The sequence below is a fragment of the Pyrgilauda ruficollis genome, unplaced genomic scaffold (assembly GCF_017590135.1).
Source record: "Pyrgilauda ruficollis isolate IOZ18807 unplaced genomic scaffold, ASM1759013v1 scaffold20, whole genome shotgun sequence".
Taxonomy (NCBI): Eukaryota; Metazoa; Chordata; class Aves; order Passeriformes; family Passeridae; genus Pyrgilauda; species Pyrgilauda ruficollis.
In genome coordinates this window covers 1,049,061-1,068,698 of record NW_024519207.1, presented here as the reverse complement: position 1 = coordinate 1,068,698, position 19,638 = coordinate 1,049,061, and the positions used below count along the sequence as shown (strand labels likewise).

The following is a 19,638-nucleotide window of genomic DNA, read 5'->3' as shown; positions in this document are numbered from 1 at the left end:
CTAGGGAAATACTACTACAAGAGAAAAGACATGGGAAGCAGTTGTGGTCCCATCTGGCTTGTACTAACTTCTATCTAATCTCTTGTCTTTCTGGAATAAAAGGGGAAAGCACTAGAGAGCAACCATAGTACAATTCTTAAATAAAAGAAGATATATAAATGTGGTCTGAAATGAAAGTAAGAAGTCTATTTCCCAGACTAAAAAAGCTACATTTCATTTCATTAACAGACAGTCACATAAATTTGTTTAGATTACTATATAATCATCTTACTTAAAATTAACTATAAATGTTGGGCATCAGGTCTGCAGTCACCTCGGGTTACTCTACAGTTATGTTCAGGAAGGAAATTAGATCATCCAAGCCAACTTTAGAGGTATTTCTCTTTACCTGTGGACTACAGAGGCAACCTGGATGACTAACTTTGCAGTATACACTAGATTTCAGATGGCTAAACATGAAACAAATTACAATCCCTCACTTGCATGTCTCCTGAAATTCTCTCTATGGTCCATAGATACAGACAATGCAGAGAAAAAGCCTATCTTGGAATTCTGACTTGGGTCCAACTCTTACTGAAGGTAGCTCCCAGAAAGATAAAGAACAGAACCAGGAGGGAAAAGGCAAGATACTGCCTCCATCAGTTCATGTTAGCCTGGTGCTACTGAGAACATAATTTGGTGCTGTTGAGAATATTTTAAAGAACAGTTGGGTTTTGGATAAAAGACAAGTTAGAAAAAAAATTAAAATACATATCTCTGCATCCTCACAGAATTAGAGCACTTACCACAATCTTAAACCTGTACAGAAGGGATGGAGAATCAGCAAGGCATCCATATTCAGTGTTGGATGGATTGTATTTGGGCACATATCCATCAGCTCCTGTGCACAGGAAAACCTTCTCGATGCTACAGTAGAAGGAATCACCCAAATTCTGCACTGGATCCACCATCACCCGACCGTATATGATATCACCTGTAAACAGTGCACACAGTTCACATCTGCTTAGACTGAACATTTAGCACAGCTCTGGGGCTGAGCTAATAAAGCCTTGTCAAAAAGCTTAGTGCAACAAGCACAAACCCTTACTACTAGACAGCAACAGGATCCTGATAGTGTGGAACACAAATTAAATGTGCATGATCTATGCACAATTATACCTTCTGAGAAAGCAACGTCACTTTCTTGCCCAAAGCCCATCGAGCCATCAGACAGCCACAGTGTCTTTTTGGAGAGGAGGAACATCTGGGTGTTCAAGCTGAACTCAGCCGCCACTGGGTCACTGACCTAAAACCACAAAAGCATAAGGCTCTTCAACAAGACTTTTTAATTAACAAAACATAGCATGATCTTAAACTCTTAAAATAAAGCATGATCTTCTCCGAAGGTGCATTACTTATCAGCTCTGCACATCTACATGCAATAATACAGTTTAATAAAAAGATCTCCTGGTATTAGATATATATTGCTATGTATTTCATATGCAAACAACCTTTGGATTATCTGTCTCTCTGATATTTGATAGTATTCTAGGTTAGTTTCTTCCCACCATATTTTTCAACGTCCCAGCTAAGGAGGTGTCCAGAGCAACTTATATATGGGGGCAACATGATGAAAACTTTTCCCTCAAAAACTTGTCTCTGACTCATCACAGCCTGTTTTTTCTATCCCATTTTCATTCTTACATACAAGTCTCGCCTCTGTTTCTGACCCTCTGTCAATATTTGAAAGAACACATTGCTGAAGATTTATTTGCAAGTATCAGTTCTTCTAATGTGCTGCAGGATATATCAGATAACACATGTGAAAATGCACCAAATCATTTGAACATCTTTTTATGATAGTATTTATATATTTGACACACTTATCTATGGTTCTTCCTTGATTACATGAAAAGTATAAAATTAATCAATATTTTCAGCAGCAGTTTTACATGGGACCATAAAACAAGAAAGAAGGCTGTGGTGGTTTTGAGGCAAGACAAAGGCAAACTATAAAGCAACATGGCATAATAAAAGGGAAATTATACAGTGAATCGAAGAACTGGGGGAGCCTAAAGTTCAAAAGGATGCAAGTACCTGAGGAAATAACGTGGAAGACACATATATCCAAAAAAAACCAAAACCAAAACCAAAAACAAAAAACCAAAAACCCACCAAGAAGGCACTAAACAAATAAAAAAAAGCTCACATATATATGTATAAAAAAAAAAAAAAAAAACCACCACCAAGAAGACACTAAACAAATAAAAAAAAGCTCACATATATATGTATATTTATGTATATATATGTATAAGTGTGTGGACAGGAAGGAAAGAAAACAACAAAGAAAGCATTCTTTCTGGCTCATGGACAAGGGTCCATTTCACAATAGAGTCCCAAAACTATCAAAGCAACAGGATCTGGCAAGAAGAATGTACAGCTCAAACCTTTTTATAAATGGAGTGCTACTCTTTAGGAAAAGGAGCCTGAATATCCCAGCCTTTACAAAGAAAGAAAAAAAAAATTTCCTTCCCTTGGAATGCTTCTTTCTAAATGCCTGAAAAACAGGCCATTGGGTTGTAATTCCACAAATACTTGCTTAGCACAACTGTTTTCCAGCTGTGTTATTTAGGACAGTAGTTTAAGTGTAATTACTTTTATGGGCATTTGAGACATTTTACATGAGAGTTCTTACAAAACAATCTGTGAGGATCTCCTGGGTGAGAAGAGCAACTGTCAGTTTATTCTGCCTATTTACCATGGTCATCAATTCTGCATATGGATGATGTGGGGACACTGCAGATCACCCATGGGATCAAAGCCCATGTAATACTCAGTACCTCAAGGAACAGAGCACTCTTGAGATTGGTCCATCCCAGGGCAACAAGCATCCTGAGTATGGAAGGGCTTCTGTCAGGAAATAGGTATACACATTGAAAGAAAGGAGATGCGGAAAGAATTGGGATAAAGCAAAGCTTGGTGGTTGAATATTGTTCTTTTTCAGGGAATTCAAGAGTGAGATGGTGTTAATACAATCCTCACTAGAGTTCCAAGCTACCTGCTTGACTCCTCAGGGGCCACAGAGAGAGGAAAAAGGAGATATGCAGGTGATACATGTCAAAAAAGGAAATGCTGAACCAGTGGGGAAACACCAAATAATTTTTCTTCTTGAGTCTTAAAATGGTTTCTCACTTTTGACCAGTGAAAACAATTATGAAGGAATTTAGAAGGAAAAGTTTCCAAGGAAATGAAAAGCCTCATACAAAAAAACCCAAGAAGGTAATTCAGTACAGGAGATGGAGCATTAGACAAAGAATTTGGGGACACAACTGTTGTCCTGCCTTATAATTGTATCATTAGACTTTGCAGTCAAAAGCAATTTTTGGTCCAGTTGTGACACATACACTCGCTGATTTCAGGGAGTGGTTTGGGTTGCAGAGCACACTTAAAGATCATCTCACCCAACCTCTGTGCCGTGGGCATGGACACCTTCCACTCGACCAGGTTGCTTAGAACCCCATCCAACCTGGCCTTGAACACTGTCAGGGATGAGGCATTCACAGCTTCTCTGGGTAACCTGTGACAGTACCTCACCACCCTCATTGTGAAAAGTGTCTTCATTCAATCTAAACACACCCTCTTTCAGTTGCCCCTTATCCTGTCACTGCAGCTCTTGGTAAAGAGTCTGTCTTTCTTACAAGCCCTGTTTATATGTTGGAAGGCCAAAATTAAGGTCTCCTTAGCTCTTTCTCTTCTTCAGGCTGAACAACCACAAATCAGCCTTTCTTCACAGGGCAGTGTTGCAGCCCTTTGACCAATTTTCTGGTCCTCCTCTGACCCCCTCTAACAGGTCCATGTCTTTCTAGCACGGGTCACCAGACCTTGCACAGGCAGATGTTCCCTAGTGTAAGGACTAGCATCCTTCAATCTGATCCTTCAGTATTTATTTTCTTATTTGTAAAAGTATGGATACCAATGCTTATTCAGTTTTGCAGAATGACTAAAAAGTCTTACAGGTAAAGTGCTCAATACTGCTTACTGAACTTATGCTATTGTACTGCTGCTTTTTTGGGACTTGCTTTGGGACATGTGTTTCCATCTGTGATCAGATGGAAAAACTATCATGGGCCACAGAAAGCCCAAGCCTGTTTTACTATGAGTATCTCAAGAAAGAGAGCTGGTCTTGGTTTGAAAATTGTTTATGATGGGGGTTTAGCTGGCCACAGTCTGTGACATTGTTGCAACTTTGCACCTTATGCCTATTTTGAATTGATGCACCTGAAACTTCCATATACTGTATTATTAAGGCCTTATCTAATGTAATAACCCCTACAGCATCCATTTATTTATTCCAAGGCAATTCTAATTCTTAGCCATAGCTTTTACTTGTAGGCTACTTCCAGGTAAGAGTTAGGTCTCTTCCTAGGCTACTCTGCCCATTTTGCAATGATTTTTGCACATTTTTTGCACTTTCTTTGAAATACCAACATCTTATTGTTCATACTAGGATCAGGAACAAGTTGGGGTTTAGCATTGCTATGAATTGCTTTAGAGTCCTTAGAAGTAGATTAGAAGTGCCAGACAAAAGCTGAAGTGCTGAACTAGTATTAATTCCCCTCACCCATTCCATTCAAACTTCTCCAAAATGTTGAAATGTGGTTAACTCTGAGAAGGCAGGTTTCACATCAGATCATGTATCATCTCTCTTCCTTGCCAGGACTTAATGCCCTATCAGGAATCATCTGTTCTCCCACAGGTGGCATAATGCCAAACGAAAGCATAAAGAGTGCATACATTCCCTTGTGTGCTCTGGCTAAGTCAACAGAAAAGTGATTGTGTACCCCTGTCTGATATGGATTTATTCTGTAAGATGATTTAATAGCATAATCTATACTATTAATGAGCATGAAACCACAGCCACACTGTTCCAGGACTGGCTGTACTGGCTCCAAATAGCAGAAATGATATAACTTCCTCCTTACACATCCCAAGGTCACAGTAGCCCTTTTGATAACCTGGAAAGCTGGCAGTTTATGTTCTCTTAACTATTCAACATGACCCCCAGATGTTTTTTTTTTAAACCGATGTTTTCTACAGAAGAATCCACTTCTCCATATTTTTTTCCCAGCTATAGAGCTTCACAGCTGGGCTTTGTGAAAGGTATGCTGTTTGCCTGTTACCATATGTTTCCATATGATCCATATTGCTATGGCTCAGATTCGTTTTGGTCACTTTTGCGAGTTTTAAAGCTAAGGAGTGTTGCCTATCTACACATCCCTCTACAGTCAGTGAGACAAGTTCTATCTTAAGACTGAATAAATTTTCCTCTGGAGGTTCCATTTTTAATACTAGAGACCTAACTCTGATTTGGTGTCAGATGAAAACCTTCTGATAATAGTTTTATACTTTCCTAATTATCTGATAAAACTATTTACTACCAAATCTAACAGAGAAAAAAAGAATTCCCAAATGTTACTATTGCATCACAGTAACTTTCCCCTAAACCAATGGTTATTTAGCAGGAGAGGAGTATGTGCTCTCCCACCAATTCAGGAATGCCTTATTGGCAAGAAATTCAGTTTCTAGCACTATTATTACAAGACCAACAAATGGGAATCAAATTAGAAAGGAAACATGACAAAGATGTCCTTGGAATGGTACCTGCTGGAATCGGATGTCCAGATCAAAAGTGATGGGCTCTCTAGGATTGCAGATCACGGGAAGGCTGTACTCCTGATGTGGGGCAGTGGTGCAGGCTATCAGCTTCACTGTGTACGTTCCAGAATAGTCTCGAACCTGGACACAGAAAGAGAGGGAGCTGTACCACCAGCATCCCAAATAACAGGCTGGGGCAGTCGAGGACTTAGTGAGGGCTGAGGTTTTACCGCGAAGTCTGAAAGGAAGCTCCACTGCTGGACTGGCAGGTTGTAGGTTGGCTCGCTTCGGATCAGGCTGAGGCTGAAAGTGAGGCCCGGGTGGTCAGCTGACATGACCATGGAAGTGAGAGATGAAGCTAGAAACATGCCAAAGAGACAGATTTGTCACCTTTAGTGCTTCATTGCAAACTCTCAGAGCCTGAGAAACATTCTCAATGATTCATAAACCATAATGCCATAGCTGATGTTAACACCTTCACAGGGCACTGGGTTTTATTAACTGAAAATAAAATAAATTACAGTCAGCTCAGCTGGGCCTCCTTGATTCTTGTTCAAGTGTCTATTCAGCAGCTGCTTTTGTACACAATGAGAACTGCATGAAGAATAAATTTAAGAGACAGTCGAAACAGTGAGAGTGGAATGGCAGAGATCTATAATCCCTCCTCTTTTAAACTTGTCTCTGCCTGTAGGCAAAAAAACCAAACACACTAGAGGACAGCTAAGAAAAAGTAGAAGCACCATAAAGGAGTTTTATGCATTAAAACCTCCTGAGTTAAACTAGATTTCCTAATTTTTTTCTCTTCTCACTGTTGTTCAGCAAATTTAATTTAGTTAGATATTCTTTTCCATGGCTGGCATTCATGCTCAGATTTATGTCTGTAGACCGAGTCTTACACCTGTAATTACTCTGAATAAAGGCAGTGGGGTGTAAATAGATTAAATTGCAGGAACAGGTCCTCAGCAATGACTAACTGAATGTCAGTGAGAGTGTTATATTAACAGACTGATACAATGCCCACACAAGACTTTTTCTTGCTTTCTGAAAAAGGTCTAAATATCTTAGAAAAGCTTCAGAAAAATGTCTAAATATCCTAGAAAAGCTTCAGGTTAGAAAAGAAATTTTAATGCTAAATTTCTACGTCAATGTAAGTAAATAGTAATTATAACTATAGGGTTAAAAACATATATCTATAGATCCCTAATGGACACAATGGCCTAGATCTTCATCCTTCATAAATCAGGCTCTTGATCAAGTGGAACTATTTGCCTTCCATCGGATTAATGTATATTTCAACAAGTTTGACAACCTGAATACAGTTGTAAAGAAATCTCAAGCAGAAGAAAAATCTATATCTGAACAGCATAGTAAATAAAAAAAAAAAATCAGCCATCAGAAGCAGAAATACTAAAAAAAAAAAGAATAATATCGTAAATAAAAAAAATAAAAATCAGCCATCAGAAGCAGAAATACTAAAAAAAAAAAAAAAGAATAATATAAAATTTGGGGAGGATGGCTTTATTTCTGAAGTGCTGCTAAAGGGTAGGTTACACTTACCAGGATGGGACATAACAAAGAGACCATGAAACCGGGCTTCAGTCTTGAAGTTGACAACCAAGCGTCCCTCTTCACTGATGCGCATGCTGGTTGGGAACAGGGAACCTGCCAGCAGAAACCAATTAACAGGCATGTTCCACTTGCAGGTGACAAAGAAATCACACTCCTGTGAAACACCAGACCCACTCTTTCATCTACCCTTGCCATGTCACGTGTTTGGGGGACCCACCGGTACTTTTTGGGTTGACTCCAGATTCTTCTCAAACAACAACTTACACAGTGAGGCCTTGAGTTTTCAGGACGTGATGTAGCTTTCAAAGCATACAGGGAACTTCCCTGCAAAGCCATGCTTTTACATGTTACCATGGTCCCACACAGCTGCTCTAGTATGCTCAGGAAAATCCACAAAACACTCTGTGCGGAGGTTCAGGAAGCATGGTCAGCTGCCAGGGGGATTTGCAGAATGAAGACTTTTATTTTCACCAAGTATTCAAGCTGACTCCTATCAATGAAAGCTGCTTCAGAGATGCCCTTTATCAGTGCCTCCCTGCCTACTGTGCCAAGGCAGCAACCATCAGCATCAGCTGGAGCAGCTGGTAGTGACTTCCACAGCAATCTGCTCTAGGGTGCTGAAATCTGTGAAAACTCCTTCTGACAGGCTTTGCATTGCTGGCAATTTTTGGCATGAATTTAGCACAAAACACAGGCCTTACGTATTCTAATTTCAGATTACAAGATCTTGTAACTAGAAGTGGTTTACTTCTGTAGCTTGCAGCCAAGACCCTTTTCTTCTGGAGTTCTGCAAAGCTTTAGAGTTTAGGCATTTCCTCCAACGCTCCCTCACAAACAGCCAGTGATGTATCACCATTCTGTTTGCCAGGAAAAATAAGGAAACAGGAATGTTCCCCCATTAATGTGCTGGAAATCGAACACACCAGTGTCAATGTATACCACCTGTACAAAACCATCTGTACCAACCATATTTCTTGGTACAATAGAAATAACTATATATTCAAGTATGAGTTAGGACTTTAGAAGACCTTGACTGCTTTACAGACTTACTTAGAATTTATGTAAGAAAATTATATTAATTAAGGGGTAAGAAAAGAAACCGGAAACTAATTAACCCCTTCCTGCCCAGAAAACAACTGCTGAAAAAATACTACCCAAGTGAGACTGGGATATGTTGAGGGTTGTTTTGTACTGGTTGTTTTCAAAGGGAACTGAAAATGCTTAGAATCTCCAAAGATGCAGTCATCAGCTTCTTAAACAGAGAAATAAAAAAATTAAAGATGGTAAATGGTGGCATAGGTGCACCACATAACTGCTGAGACAGAGGATTAGATCTGGTTGTTATTTGGTGACAAGCACATCACATGATCTGTGGCATGTGGCTTATTCTTTAAGCATGGCATGACACGTGCTTCATTCTTCATGCACTGCAGATTCCCTTGCTGCTCCTCATTTCCTGCTCTTAACATAAGGACAGACATGGCATAGCAAAGATTTCTGTAGCTCATATACAGAGTTAGCAGAAGCAAAAAGTGATTTTACGTTTCCAGGAGTCCTGAAATTGTGTATGTACATAATTACAGCTGGTACCTATATTCTACCTTAGCTGGAGAGAGATAGGAAACACCTGAAGTGTAATGCTGGGAAATATTAAGTAAATTTGCATAAAAAGAACAATGCAGCACACAGGTGTAACTATATATTTTAATCTTGCACATACATCTGTATGTCACTATTTGTAAAAAGTAAATGAACTTTTTTAAAAGATAAATTCTGCAATAATAGATTTTTATTTGTTGACTAGTTATACTCACAAACATTTACTGACAGTATTTAACATATTGTAGACCGTCTCAGAGTTTACTACTCTCACACAGAGGACAGGCCCCCATTATATAGGTCTGTTTCTTTTTAATGTTTCATAACATTTTCAAAATATCAGAAGTTTCTGAAACTGGCCATTCATAGTGAGAAAAAAATGGTATCTCAGAAAAGCTTCAATTATTTTCATTAAAGTGTAAACATCTTGTGTTCTAACAGAAGTTGGTTACATAATATACCCTGAAGTTCTGAGTAGATACAAAGGTTTTAAATTTTGCACATGTACTTCAAATATACAATAAAATTGTCTTTCTTTGCAGTAAAAGAGCTGAGCTCAACTTTACATGATTTTCATAAAAACTCCAGCAGACACCTGTGAGTGCTAGGAAATGACAGATTGCAATTGATAATAAATGAAATTATTAAATTTGTTTTTAGTGTTGGACTCATTGAAAAACCATCCTACTGTGTGCAAACTACACTCCTAGCAACAGAGCATGAGTTCTATGGCAAGAAACGCAACACCCACCTTGGAGCTCAGCTTCAGGCGGGCTACCGACGCCATCCTTCCACAGGATGGCAGTGTCATACACAAAGGTCAGCCGCAGCTCGGACTGCAGGTCGAAATGCTGCCAGCCCCCGACACCCACTGGAGAGTGGAAGACATAAGAGACGTACAAAGGGACTCTCAGCGTGACATAGGACTGCACTAGGTTGAGAACCTATAAAAACCAGAATTGTGTATCGGGGTTAGTGATCATGAATGGCAGCATTGAACAGGCAAGCTAAATGCAGGAGAAAGGGAAGACAGAACTTGAAATAAATACTGTGACTCAAGCAAATTCTCTCTTTTTGTAAATTACAGATGAAATGCAAAACCATGTTTCACTGGTTTTCAGCTGAGCTTACATCCCTTCAAGCTTCATCTTTGTACTTCAAACTGATAAAACATAAACCCCCTGAATTTTGACTCATCACTTTTTTTCAGGTTTTTTTAGTACACAAACAGCACAGCTACAAATGAAGGCTTTAGAAATTTTTCAAATATGCTTTTGCATTTGCTCTATGGTTGTGCCTTAACCAACTCTTTTTTACATTCTTGTTACTATCAACTAAGAAACTCTTCTGGAAGATGCTGGAATTGCTCAGATGTCATAGCAAGACTGAGTCCTTGGACTCTACTTAGCCACCTCTGGAACTCTTTCTTCCTCTGTGCACGGATAATAGCTAACACGCTGCATGCAAACACAGAAATCATACTGTTCTTTACTGTCTGGAAGAGCTAAAAATAATACGCAAGCTGATATGGATTTAAAAATAGAGCCTTTCTTTATGCATTGTACCAAACAATTGTGCTGTAATTATGAAAGAATTACATATTCCTTATGTATACTTTTAATGAAAAAAGACAGAAGAATAGTGTCAGTAAACTGTCACCTCTAAAGATAGCCCTTCATGATACATGGATCTAAGCCTGTCTGAAGAGACTTTATGTTTGGTGACAAATACTTTGTCACTCACACATCTCTGAATGAAACGTGCAATTCAGATCCTTTTAGACCATTATGGATTTTCTTAGAAATACATGGGAAGAAAGACATTGAGATCATCTCCCAGTGGGAAACTTTTCAAAGTCATAAAAGCTGTTGAATTCTGATTGAGTTCCAACAGAAATTCCATATATAAATTTGCACATCTGAACATTTCCCTGATTACCTTACATCTTTCTAAAGAGTGTTTTACACTATCAAGAATCTCCAGTAGTCAAGGAAGTTTACAAGGAGGTTGGGTTCAACCAGCAAGTCATGGGGCTGAATGACCATCACCTTATAGCTGCTTTACACTTTGAAATGCCTGACAGAACCTTTACTAATATAATGTGATCACAAATTTGCTGTGTGCACTCACTAAATACTTTGACCTAATTAAGGACTTCATTAAGGCAAATGTTCATAGTTGCCATAACTCACTTTCATGTGTGACTCTCCTTGATCTGCACTCTGTGCTAACAAAATGTTTTTGACTTATATTGTTTGACTCATTCCATAATACGAGCTAGCATTTAGATAGCAATCATTTGGAAACACACAGTATCACAGAATCAAAGAATTTTAGGGGTGGAAGGAACCTCAGGAGATCACCCAGTCCAGGCCACCTGCCACGCAAGGGCACCTAGAGCAGGTTACACAGGAACATTTCAAAACAGGTGGGTTTTGAATGTCTCCAGAAAGGGAGACTCCATGACCTCACTGGGCAGCCTGTTCCAGTGCTCTGCCACCCTCTCATGGTCTTTCCCATGTTGTGGTGGAATATTTTTTGTTTTAGCTTATGGCCATTGCTCCTTGTCCTGTCACTGGGCACCACTGAAAAGAATCTGGCATTACTGAAAAATAAAATACTAACACAGACTGGTAGATGAGATGCTACAGTTGTAGATTATATTAATGCTTTGTTTGTTTTACATAAAATCAAGAACTTCTATTTGGAACAGAAAAAAAAGCTGTCCCTTTATATTGGATGACCAAATAAAGTTAGACAAAAAATGTTATTGTTTAGTACCCTTTACGTTGCAAGTTTATCTTTAGAATACCTGCATGAGTATCTGAGCAATTATTTTGGATACAGATTCACTAAATTGTTCCAAGCAACAACATGATATTCTTACTTCTATTAAACAAAAATATATAGCAGTGATGCAGCTTTTGAGTGTCTTATGGCTTGCCTTTGATTCAGGAGTAACCTCAAAAATTTCCTGGACCAGTATTAAGAACTGAATGAATATATTTAATTGTATAAAAAATGTATCACTATTGTAAGGTCATCCCAGACAAACTGTGTTGGCTTTTCTCTCTCCCTTTTTGTTCTATATCTGGATGCTGTACAGTAAGAATTAGACACTGAAGTCAGAGATCTGAAATTTAGTTTGCTTATAAGGAAGAGACAAAAGTATGTGGAACAGGATTTAATATATGCCCATTATTTTCTTAAATAGAAGCATACATAATGCTTAATGACAAAGTAGAGGACTGGAATATCAAAGTGAGAATTTAATGACCTTGAGGATTAGAATAATAGCAGTGAGATGAAATCTTATAGCTTAAAGTATAAGGTAATAGAAACCAGTCATAAGGATTTCTGTAGAAATGAAAGACTTTCATTAGACATAACAGAGGGGAAAGAAATTTTGTTATGTGAGTTGATCACATCATAACTATGACCTTCCTACCCTTTCCATGTGCTATGATCCTAAGATAAACTGAGGAATGGGGTGGAAATTAGAAGCATGCATGCCATTATACAGAGCACTAGTGAGAGCTTATCTGGAACAGCTTTGATCATCCATGCTTGAACAAGTCTAATTTGCATTGTAGACTGCAGAAAAAGAAATCAACATAATCAGAGGAATGGCAAAACTATCTGATGAGAAGGATCTAAAATAGCAGTGTTGTTGAGCCCAGTACAACAAAGGCTGAGAGGGAGTAAGAATGCTGTCTATATACATCAGGACACTAAGCGCAGAGGAGGGCCACTGATGATGAAAGATAGTGCTGACACAGGAACAAATGGCCATAAGATGGCCATGACAAACACAGCCTAGAAACCAGAAGAGTTTCCAGCCCTCAGTGTGGTGGCACTCCGCAGGAATAGTGAGGCCATGAAATCCTATTAGGTTTTAGATTAAGTTTACTAGTGTTGGAATGACATTATATAGACTTAAGGCAGAGGCCTGGATCCACAAAACTCCTTCTAGCACCGTTCCTTATGACACATCAAGCTAAAAAACCACCCCTCATTACAAAGCTTTTCTTGGCTTTCAATGTATCACTGGCTCTTCATGTGTACTCTACATAAAGCAATCCACTAATGAGGTTTCTAAGCCACATTTTAGGGTTTTCTTGCCTCCATTTGATGGGACCATAGTGTTAGAGACCTCAGCTTATTTGCACTGGTCAAAATCTAGCAGTAGAATCCCTTCTGGGTCAAGTCTGCTAGGAATACTGCTCCTTTGACATATTACCCCTGCTCTGGGGAGAAATCTGAAATCTCTCCACTTCTAGGACTGTACAATTTAAAAGGTTGTTCCCTTTTAGTAAAACCTGAAAGAGGTATCTGGGCAGCAGAACTGCTTGCCTCAGCCTAGGAATTTATTTGTGCACTCATGTTCTTCCATCAGTGTTGTTGCCCTTATGCGTGATTCATGGCATGGATGGGGAAGGAAGAATTTGTTGCTAAAAGTTCCTTGAGTTTTTATGTTTTTATGCACACAAATCCTTCTACAGGCACTAATGGACTTGCAGGTCTGGAGGCAAACCTACAACACTGATAGTCAGAGAATTACTGAATAAATAATTATCTCTAACAGTAAATGAAAACTTTTAAGAGCCTCTCAATCCTACAAGGGGGAATCTACTCTTTTGTAGGCAGCAGAGAAAAATCTCAAGACACAGTATATGAAAGGATCTTTTTGATATAGTAAAAATAAAACAAAGAGGAAGTCAACTGCAGAGGAAAGCTGTGTCAATGTGAGCAGACATCACCCACCCCACTCCCCAAAATGAATCGATGGAATGTGCTACACAGATGGAGGAGTTTGACTTCTCCAGCCCTCCTAATAATGCTGTTTAGACCAACATGAGAAAACATTCTTTCCATTGAGTTATCTTTCTTTTCCAGCACTTCATGCAAAGCCTCTTGGGAGTAGCCAGCTGTTCATTTTATATCTCAGTGTGACACTGATGAAACCAAAAGGGTGACTTAGAGCTGTGTAAGTGTCAGGTCAGCTTAACTGCTGTGGAGAGACAGAACAGGTGCATTATGTACCCATGCATCCTCTGCACAGGAGATTTTACCAGTTACACTGACAAAATTACATTCAGTAACACTGATTTTAAACAAAAATAGGTCGGTGTGAATTTTAGTTTTCTGATCTCAGGAGAGAAATACAGACTACAGCTACATCCCAGGTGAACTGGGGAAATTGTGTCTCATACTCCATGACAATGCCAGCTCTGGAGAACCTGAGAAGACAGAAGAAAAAAATTGTTCCAAGGAGGGAACAGACTCTTACTGATAATATCTGGAAAAATTTAGATAAAAAATAATCAAACAGTGCACCTCAAAATTCATGTGTGTAAGAGCAGAACATGATATATATATTGATCTAAGAAATAGAATGTCATACTATTTTTTTGTGAGATAAATTATCACAGATCATAAGGTCTGGTTTAGAATAGTGACAATTCCCATTTAAGATTTAGAAAGTATTAACGGGAGTTTCTATATGTGCTTTTCTTTTCTTCCCCTTTCAGATGCAATCTGTCAAACTTCATTAGGTAAAATACACAATTATTTTGAGAATCTGTCACATAACAATTTAGAATATTTACAATAAAGATATTTTCAATAAAGGATTTGTGACATGGACTCTATTCTACATTTATAGAATGCTTTATTTAGCTGGCTTACATTTCCAGAGGGCAGAGCTTGTCAGTGTATGTGTCTGTGTACATCTATAGTACTGATAAAATTAGACATTAGAAATAACAGAAGTTTGTGTTTTATTTTGTGTATCTCAGTGAAACAGGCTTTACATGCAAATTGTATTTTTATTCTCCAAATTACCTTAAGTCTCATTTTCTATTGCATTTACTTGTGATGTCTGTGAATTTGAGTCACGCAAGTTTAACAATGTTATCAATTAACTGTTTACACAATGTCAGTAAGGCAAAACTAAGATTTGGCCCTAAGAAGACACCCAGACAGGTAGGTCACAGGTGAAATGCAAAGCAGGTTTGTTTAAAGAAGTCTGAATGGAAAAGAGAATGCAATACAGCCTTGAAATGCCAGTCTCTTGAAAAAATGTAACCTCTGACTTTGTTACACAGCTGGTGCATTCACTTTATAGTTTTTTTCTTTACAGCATACTAAATGCACGTTTGCAGCTAGAGAAAAAAATGTTTGTCTTTTAGTGAGGTTCCATGTCAAGGGAACATGAGTTGCAGAGCTTTCTTAAACTTGACTGGGGTCGCTAAAGCGAATATAAAAATCTGAAAACAGACATTTCTGTCTGTTTGCATTTTACAACATCTAGTAAGATTTTCAGAAGAGGTGAGTTTTCATCTTATAGTACAATTTTGGTAAAACTAGTTCCAATAAAGCTGGAAATATACTGTTTCTGTGTAATAAAAATCCTCTGCAGGCTGCCTCATATAAGGTGCAGCAGTACATTAGTGATTTTAAAACCTGCTTGCAGAGGGGATTTTGAAATGCTCAGTGCCATAAAATGTATAGCATAAATGTGACCCGAACATATTGGAAGAAAGACATTTTCAGTTTGGGCCAAAAATAACTGGTTTTGGAAGAGAGAAAAGTGAACTGTTCAGCCGTACTCAATTACCATAGTTTCAAGGCATAAAGTTATACATTCAAGTATTTTACTACATGTTCTTCACCTTCTTGCTCCTATAAAAGACCTGATTAATGAGCTGTCATTAATAAAATTAGTTTGAATGGTAATTTCCTTGCTTCCCAATTCCAAGTCTGGCAATGGACTGAGACTACAGAAAGAAACATCCATATATAAATACTTGGCCAGAACCACACAGAAGCCTTCAGATGCCAAACTGCCTGGCTACAGCAAACAGGTATAACAGTAGGAAACAGGATCAAATGACACTTCACACTCCATGAAATAAGTGTAGGTCAGTACTTCAGTGTACACTTCATTAAAGTACGGTCACTTGCTTGGTTTTCACTGTCTCATTTTTTCACTTCCTTTCATGAATATCTGTCATTGTTTTAGAACTTGTGTTGGGAGAATGTGAGATGTCTGTAATACTTGACTCTCACAATGTCCCCATGAAGTAAAACCCAACCTTTGTTAGCTACTTGAAAATACCGGAACACTGCCCTCAAATAGGTGAGTTCCCCTTTTCTAAGGCCTGTACATATCCAAATGCAGACACTGAATTTTAGACTGTGACTGCAGGTTGTCCTAAAGAAAACTGTTAATCATCATAGCTGAACTTAACAAGGACAGAACTCTAATCCAAATTAATTAGCTCAATTTAAAGAGGAGCAGGTCTTCAATTTTAGGTAGAAGTTCTTTAAACTGCACATCCAAGTCCATGTTTAGATACAATAAATGCCTGTTTTTTCAGTTTTGGGCAGACCCCAGGAACAAACCGTCACTCTGTATACTGAAAGGAGTGCTGCATCTAGCTCACACAGGGTTTGCTCATGCACAGAATAATTGAGAAAGAGAGTGGGTCACAATCAAAAGGCCTCAAAGAAAAGAAAAAAAAAAGAGAAAACTAAGACCTTCTCTGTATGTATTATGACAGTTCATGAGTTCATGGGAACTGGCCAAGACAGCTGCAGCCTTCAGCAAACACTAGGAGCTGTGCCAGAAGAACTGCACCAGCTGCAGGTCTCCTACCTTACTGCTTGCTTACTAAAGTTCATCTTCATCCCCTACCATAGCAGGAGCTCCCATTAAGTGAAGGTCCTTATCATTTAAGATATTGCCAGCTCATAGTGTGAAATCTTACTGTCTGAATCAACATGGCTGTCTTTGACCACACAGGTACTGGAGAACTAGAATCAAGAAACAATATTTTGAACCTAAAGTTCTAGCCAAAGTATCTGGTAAATTCAAGATATTAAATTTGCAGTGGTAGCAGGATATGGTAAGAGTGTTATTGTTATTTATCTGTTCTGTTTGTGTAATAGAATTTAAGCTTCCTTTGTCTGCTTAAAAAAATGGTGAAAACCATAGCTGCCAGTTTTCCGCTCACAGAAGAGGATTATTAATTGTTCACTGAAGGAGAAAAAAACAACAATGGTGACAACCACAGAGATAGGGCACTGACTGCCTCCCCTCTCAGCTGGAGAGGTCATGTGAAGATAAAGACCAAACCTGGAGAAGAATTAAATGGAGGTGGGGAAAACAGGGAGGGCAGTGAAGCGCGTACTGGCTGCGGAGAAATGCTTCACTGCTAGAAGTAATTCAGCTTGATATTTCACTTAACATACTGTAACCTTTTTTCCATAACCTAGAAGGCAGTAAAGGATGACCTCAGCTGCAGTTTCATGGCTCTCACAGTTCATGTTGATCCCTCTCTGCTTGTAAATGAGAGAACTTACATAAAGTACGTAATACTTCTGAAGCCTCAGGAAAGTACAACTCACTTCTCTGGCCACATTGCCACTTATGCATGTCCTCCAAAACTGAATACACGGATTCTTTCTATTCACTAAAATATTGCAATGGCACTTATTTCCTCCTCTGTTTATATGAACATAGACATAAATAGGTTTTATTTAGATACATATTTGTCTAAAGCAGCTATTCAGCCTTTTGTCTAAAGGACACAGAAGTATTTAAAATGGATTCATACCATGTCTTCCTTCCTTTTCACTGAGGGAAAAGTGGCTTGCATAGCTTCATATGCAAGCTTCATACAGATGTTTCAAGTTGTGTGTGCTTATGGTTGTTTTGCATGGGAAATAAGAATTTGCAGTTGCACATTGCCTGCGCATAAGGAGATAGTCAAAGGAAGGATGAGTCTAAGAAACGAAGAAATGAAATCATTCTAAGAACACTGAAGACTAGTGCAATTTTTATCTTGTGGGAATGTGTAAGGTTTACATCCCACACTTGGATGCCTTCCCTTTCCCTCTGACAGCTTCAAAGACCTCGTGGAATGCACCTGTAGGAGGATCTGCTTTCAGCAGAGGTGAAGCCCAAGCAGAGCATGGACAGTGAGCTTCCAACATGAAGGCACAGACCTTGAAATGGTCTCTGTAACAGACAAGGAACCAGAACTGATGACAAAGCAGTGAGATGACATGTCCATCAAGGCCTTTCTATCTGAGACAGGCAGAGGCTCCATTTTATTCTCGTCTTCTGGTTTAGAGTATATAATCTCTAGTTAAGAGGGGTAGAATATTAAGAAGTTAACCAAGTGCTAAAGAGATCCTGGTGCAGTTTCTTGTCCAGCAAACTGACTGTATGATTACTATGAACACCCATGGAGTAAGGTGGACTTTAGGCATGTAATTATAAAGAAATCAAAACAAAAAAGAAAACAGTTTATCTGATTAGATATCTGTATGTCCATCGATGACTACACTTTTAGTAGTAAATTAGCTCTGTTGTTGCACATGCTTATATATTTCTGTGGGCAATGACACACTTTCCATATCTGCTTTATGCCATTTGGGACTAAAAAAAGAAGAATTTGGCAAGTAAGTCTACTGAGGTCTCATAGCAGGTGGATCCCTGGCAAAATGTCAGAAGAGCACAGAAATTATGGCCATTTCACAAAGCAGGCTCATTCTTTTCACAGTAGTTCAACAAGGAACGCTAGTGTACCAGGACAGTGAGTTAGCTGTGGATAGACTTCTGTGATATGAGTCCTCCTTCCAGCCTGTAGGATTATTCCCCAAATATATTTTTCTGTACATAAACTTCATAGTTATAGCCACTGTACTCCAGAGCCAGAGTGGGATCAGACAGGCTTATGTAGTAATTATACAGGGAAGATCGAGGGATTAATTTGACTGTCACTGCTCCAGAAGAAAGCCTGCACCCTTTTCTTTCCACATTACTATGGATTTCTAGAAATAATTTTCCAAAGTACACCTCAAGTTCTCTCTAATCTCTTGCTTTTAACTCCCCAACCAGTTTCACAGCTCTGTTCTTCAACCATTCCATACTGGCAGCTTTTTTTACTTCCTCTACTAGTAATTTTTGGCTGCACTGATGGATCATCTTACCCAGGGAACAAGAGATCAGCAAAGCCAAGCTGCTGGTAGGACACTGCAGTCCATTGTTACTAGCAAAAAATCTCTCCACAATGTTTTAAAATTGCTTTTTAAGATATACTACAATTAATATTAAATACCCCAGTACTATCTATGTGCTAAAAACAATTCTTCAGAAGGCTTTAATTTTAAGAAAAGACTAAGTTGGCTCACTATACAGTAAAAGGGGGATTGTTTTGCCCCAAAATACTCCAGAACTGTATTGGGAGAAAATCATAGCAAATTTCTTTCAGAACAAATGATTCTCTTATTTCTACTAGCACAGATATATCATAAGTGAAATATTTTATTACAAGAATACAGTGCAAAATCAAGTCCCATACCTGTCCATCTGTGCCAATGGTGCCTCCACAATCTGTGAGGAGCTCGGACATGTCATAGTAGCTGATGAACTCCCACAAGCAGGCTTCCAGGTTCAGGTTGCGGTAGAAGCGCAAGGTATTGAAGCCTCTAATTGTTGGGCTGTACTGATAGGGAATGGTCTCTCCAATCACATCTGGATTCTTGGTAGCGTCAGTTAAAAAACCATGGTGGGTCTTTACTTCTGTGTAATCCAACAGGTTGGAGCACTTATGGTTTCCAACTCTAGTTCCATCAGGGCTAAGTGTCAGCTCAAAGTTGGAGAGCTCTCTTGTAGAAATAACAGGCAGCATGCCTAAAAACATTAATTTATAGCACTATCACTACATGTCAGTTGTCAGACCTCCTTAATTTAGCCAGACTTTTTCAAACACCAAGCATGTTAATGCAGTGCTCTTGCATTTTGTACTTACACCAATTACTGTA

The 19,638-nt window shown here is 38.7% G+C and overlaps 1 protein-coding gene across 2 annotated transcripts in view; it reads right to left on the bottom strand.

Annotated features, from left to right (window-relative positions):
• Window positions 1–19,638, bottom strand: part of FREM2 (FRAS1 related extracellular matrix 2) — a 120,651-nt gene that overhangs the window by 4,233 nt on the left and 96,780 nt on the right. For both annotated transcript variants that reach the window (XM_041466993.1, XM_041466992.1), the window contains exons 16-22: window positions 19,176–19,507; window positions 9,554–9,746; window positions 7,192–7,296; window positions 5,865–5,992; window positions 5,641–5,775; window positions 1,159–1,285; window positions 786–973 (exon numbers count right to left, since the gene is read on the bottom strand). In XM_041466993.1, coding sequence (XP_041322927.1) covers window positions 786–973; window positions 1,159–1,285; window positions 5,641–5,775; window positions 5,865–5,992; window positions 7,192–7,296; window positions 9,554–9,746; window positions 19,176–19,507 — 1,208 coding nt within the window. The remainder of the gene's footprint in view (window positions 1–785; window positions 974–1,158; window positions 1,286–5,640; window positions 5,776–5,864; window positions 5,993–7,191; window positions 7,297–9,553; window positions 9,747–19,175; window positions 19,508–19,638) is intronic.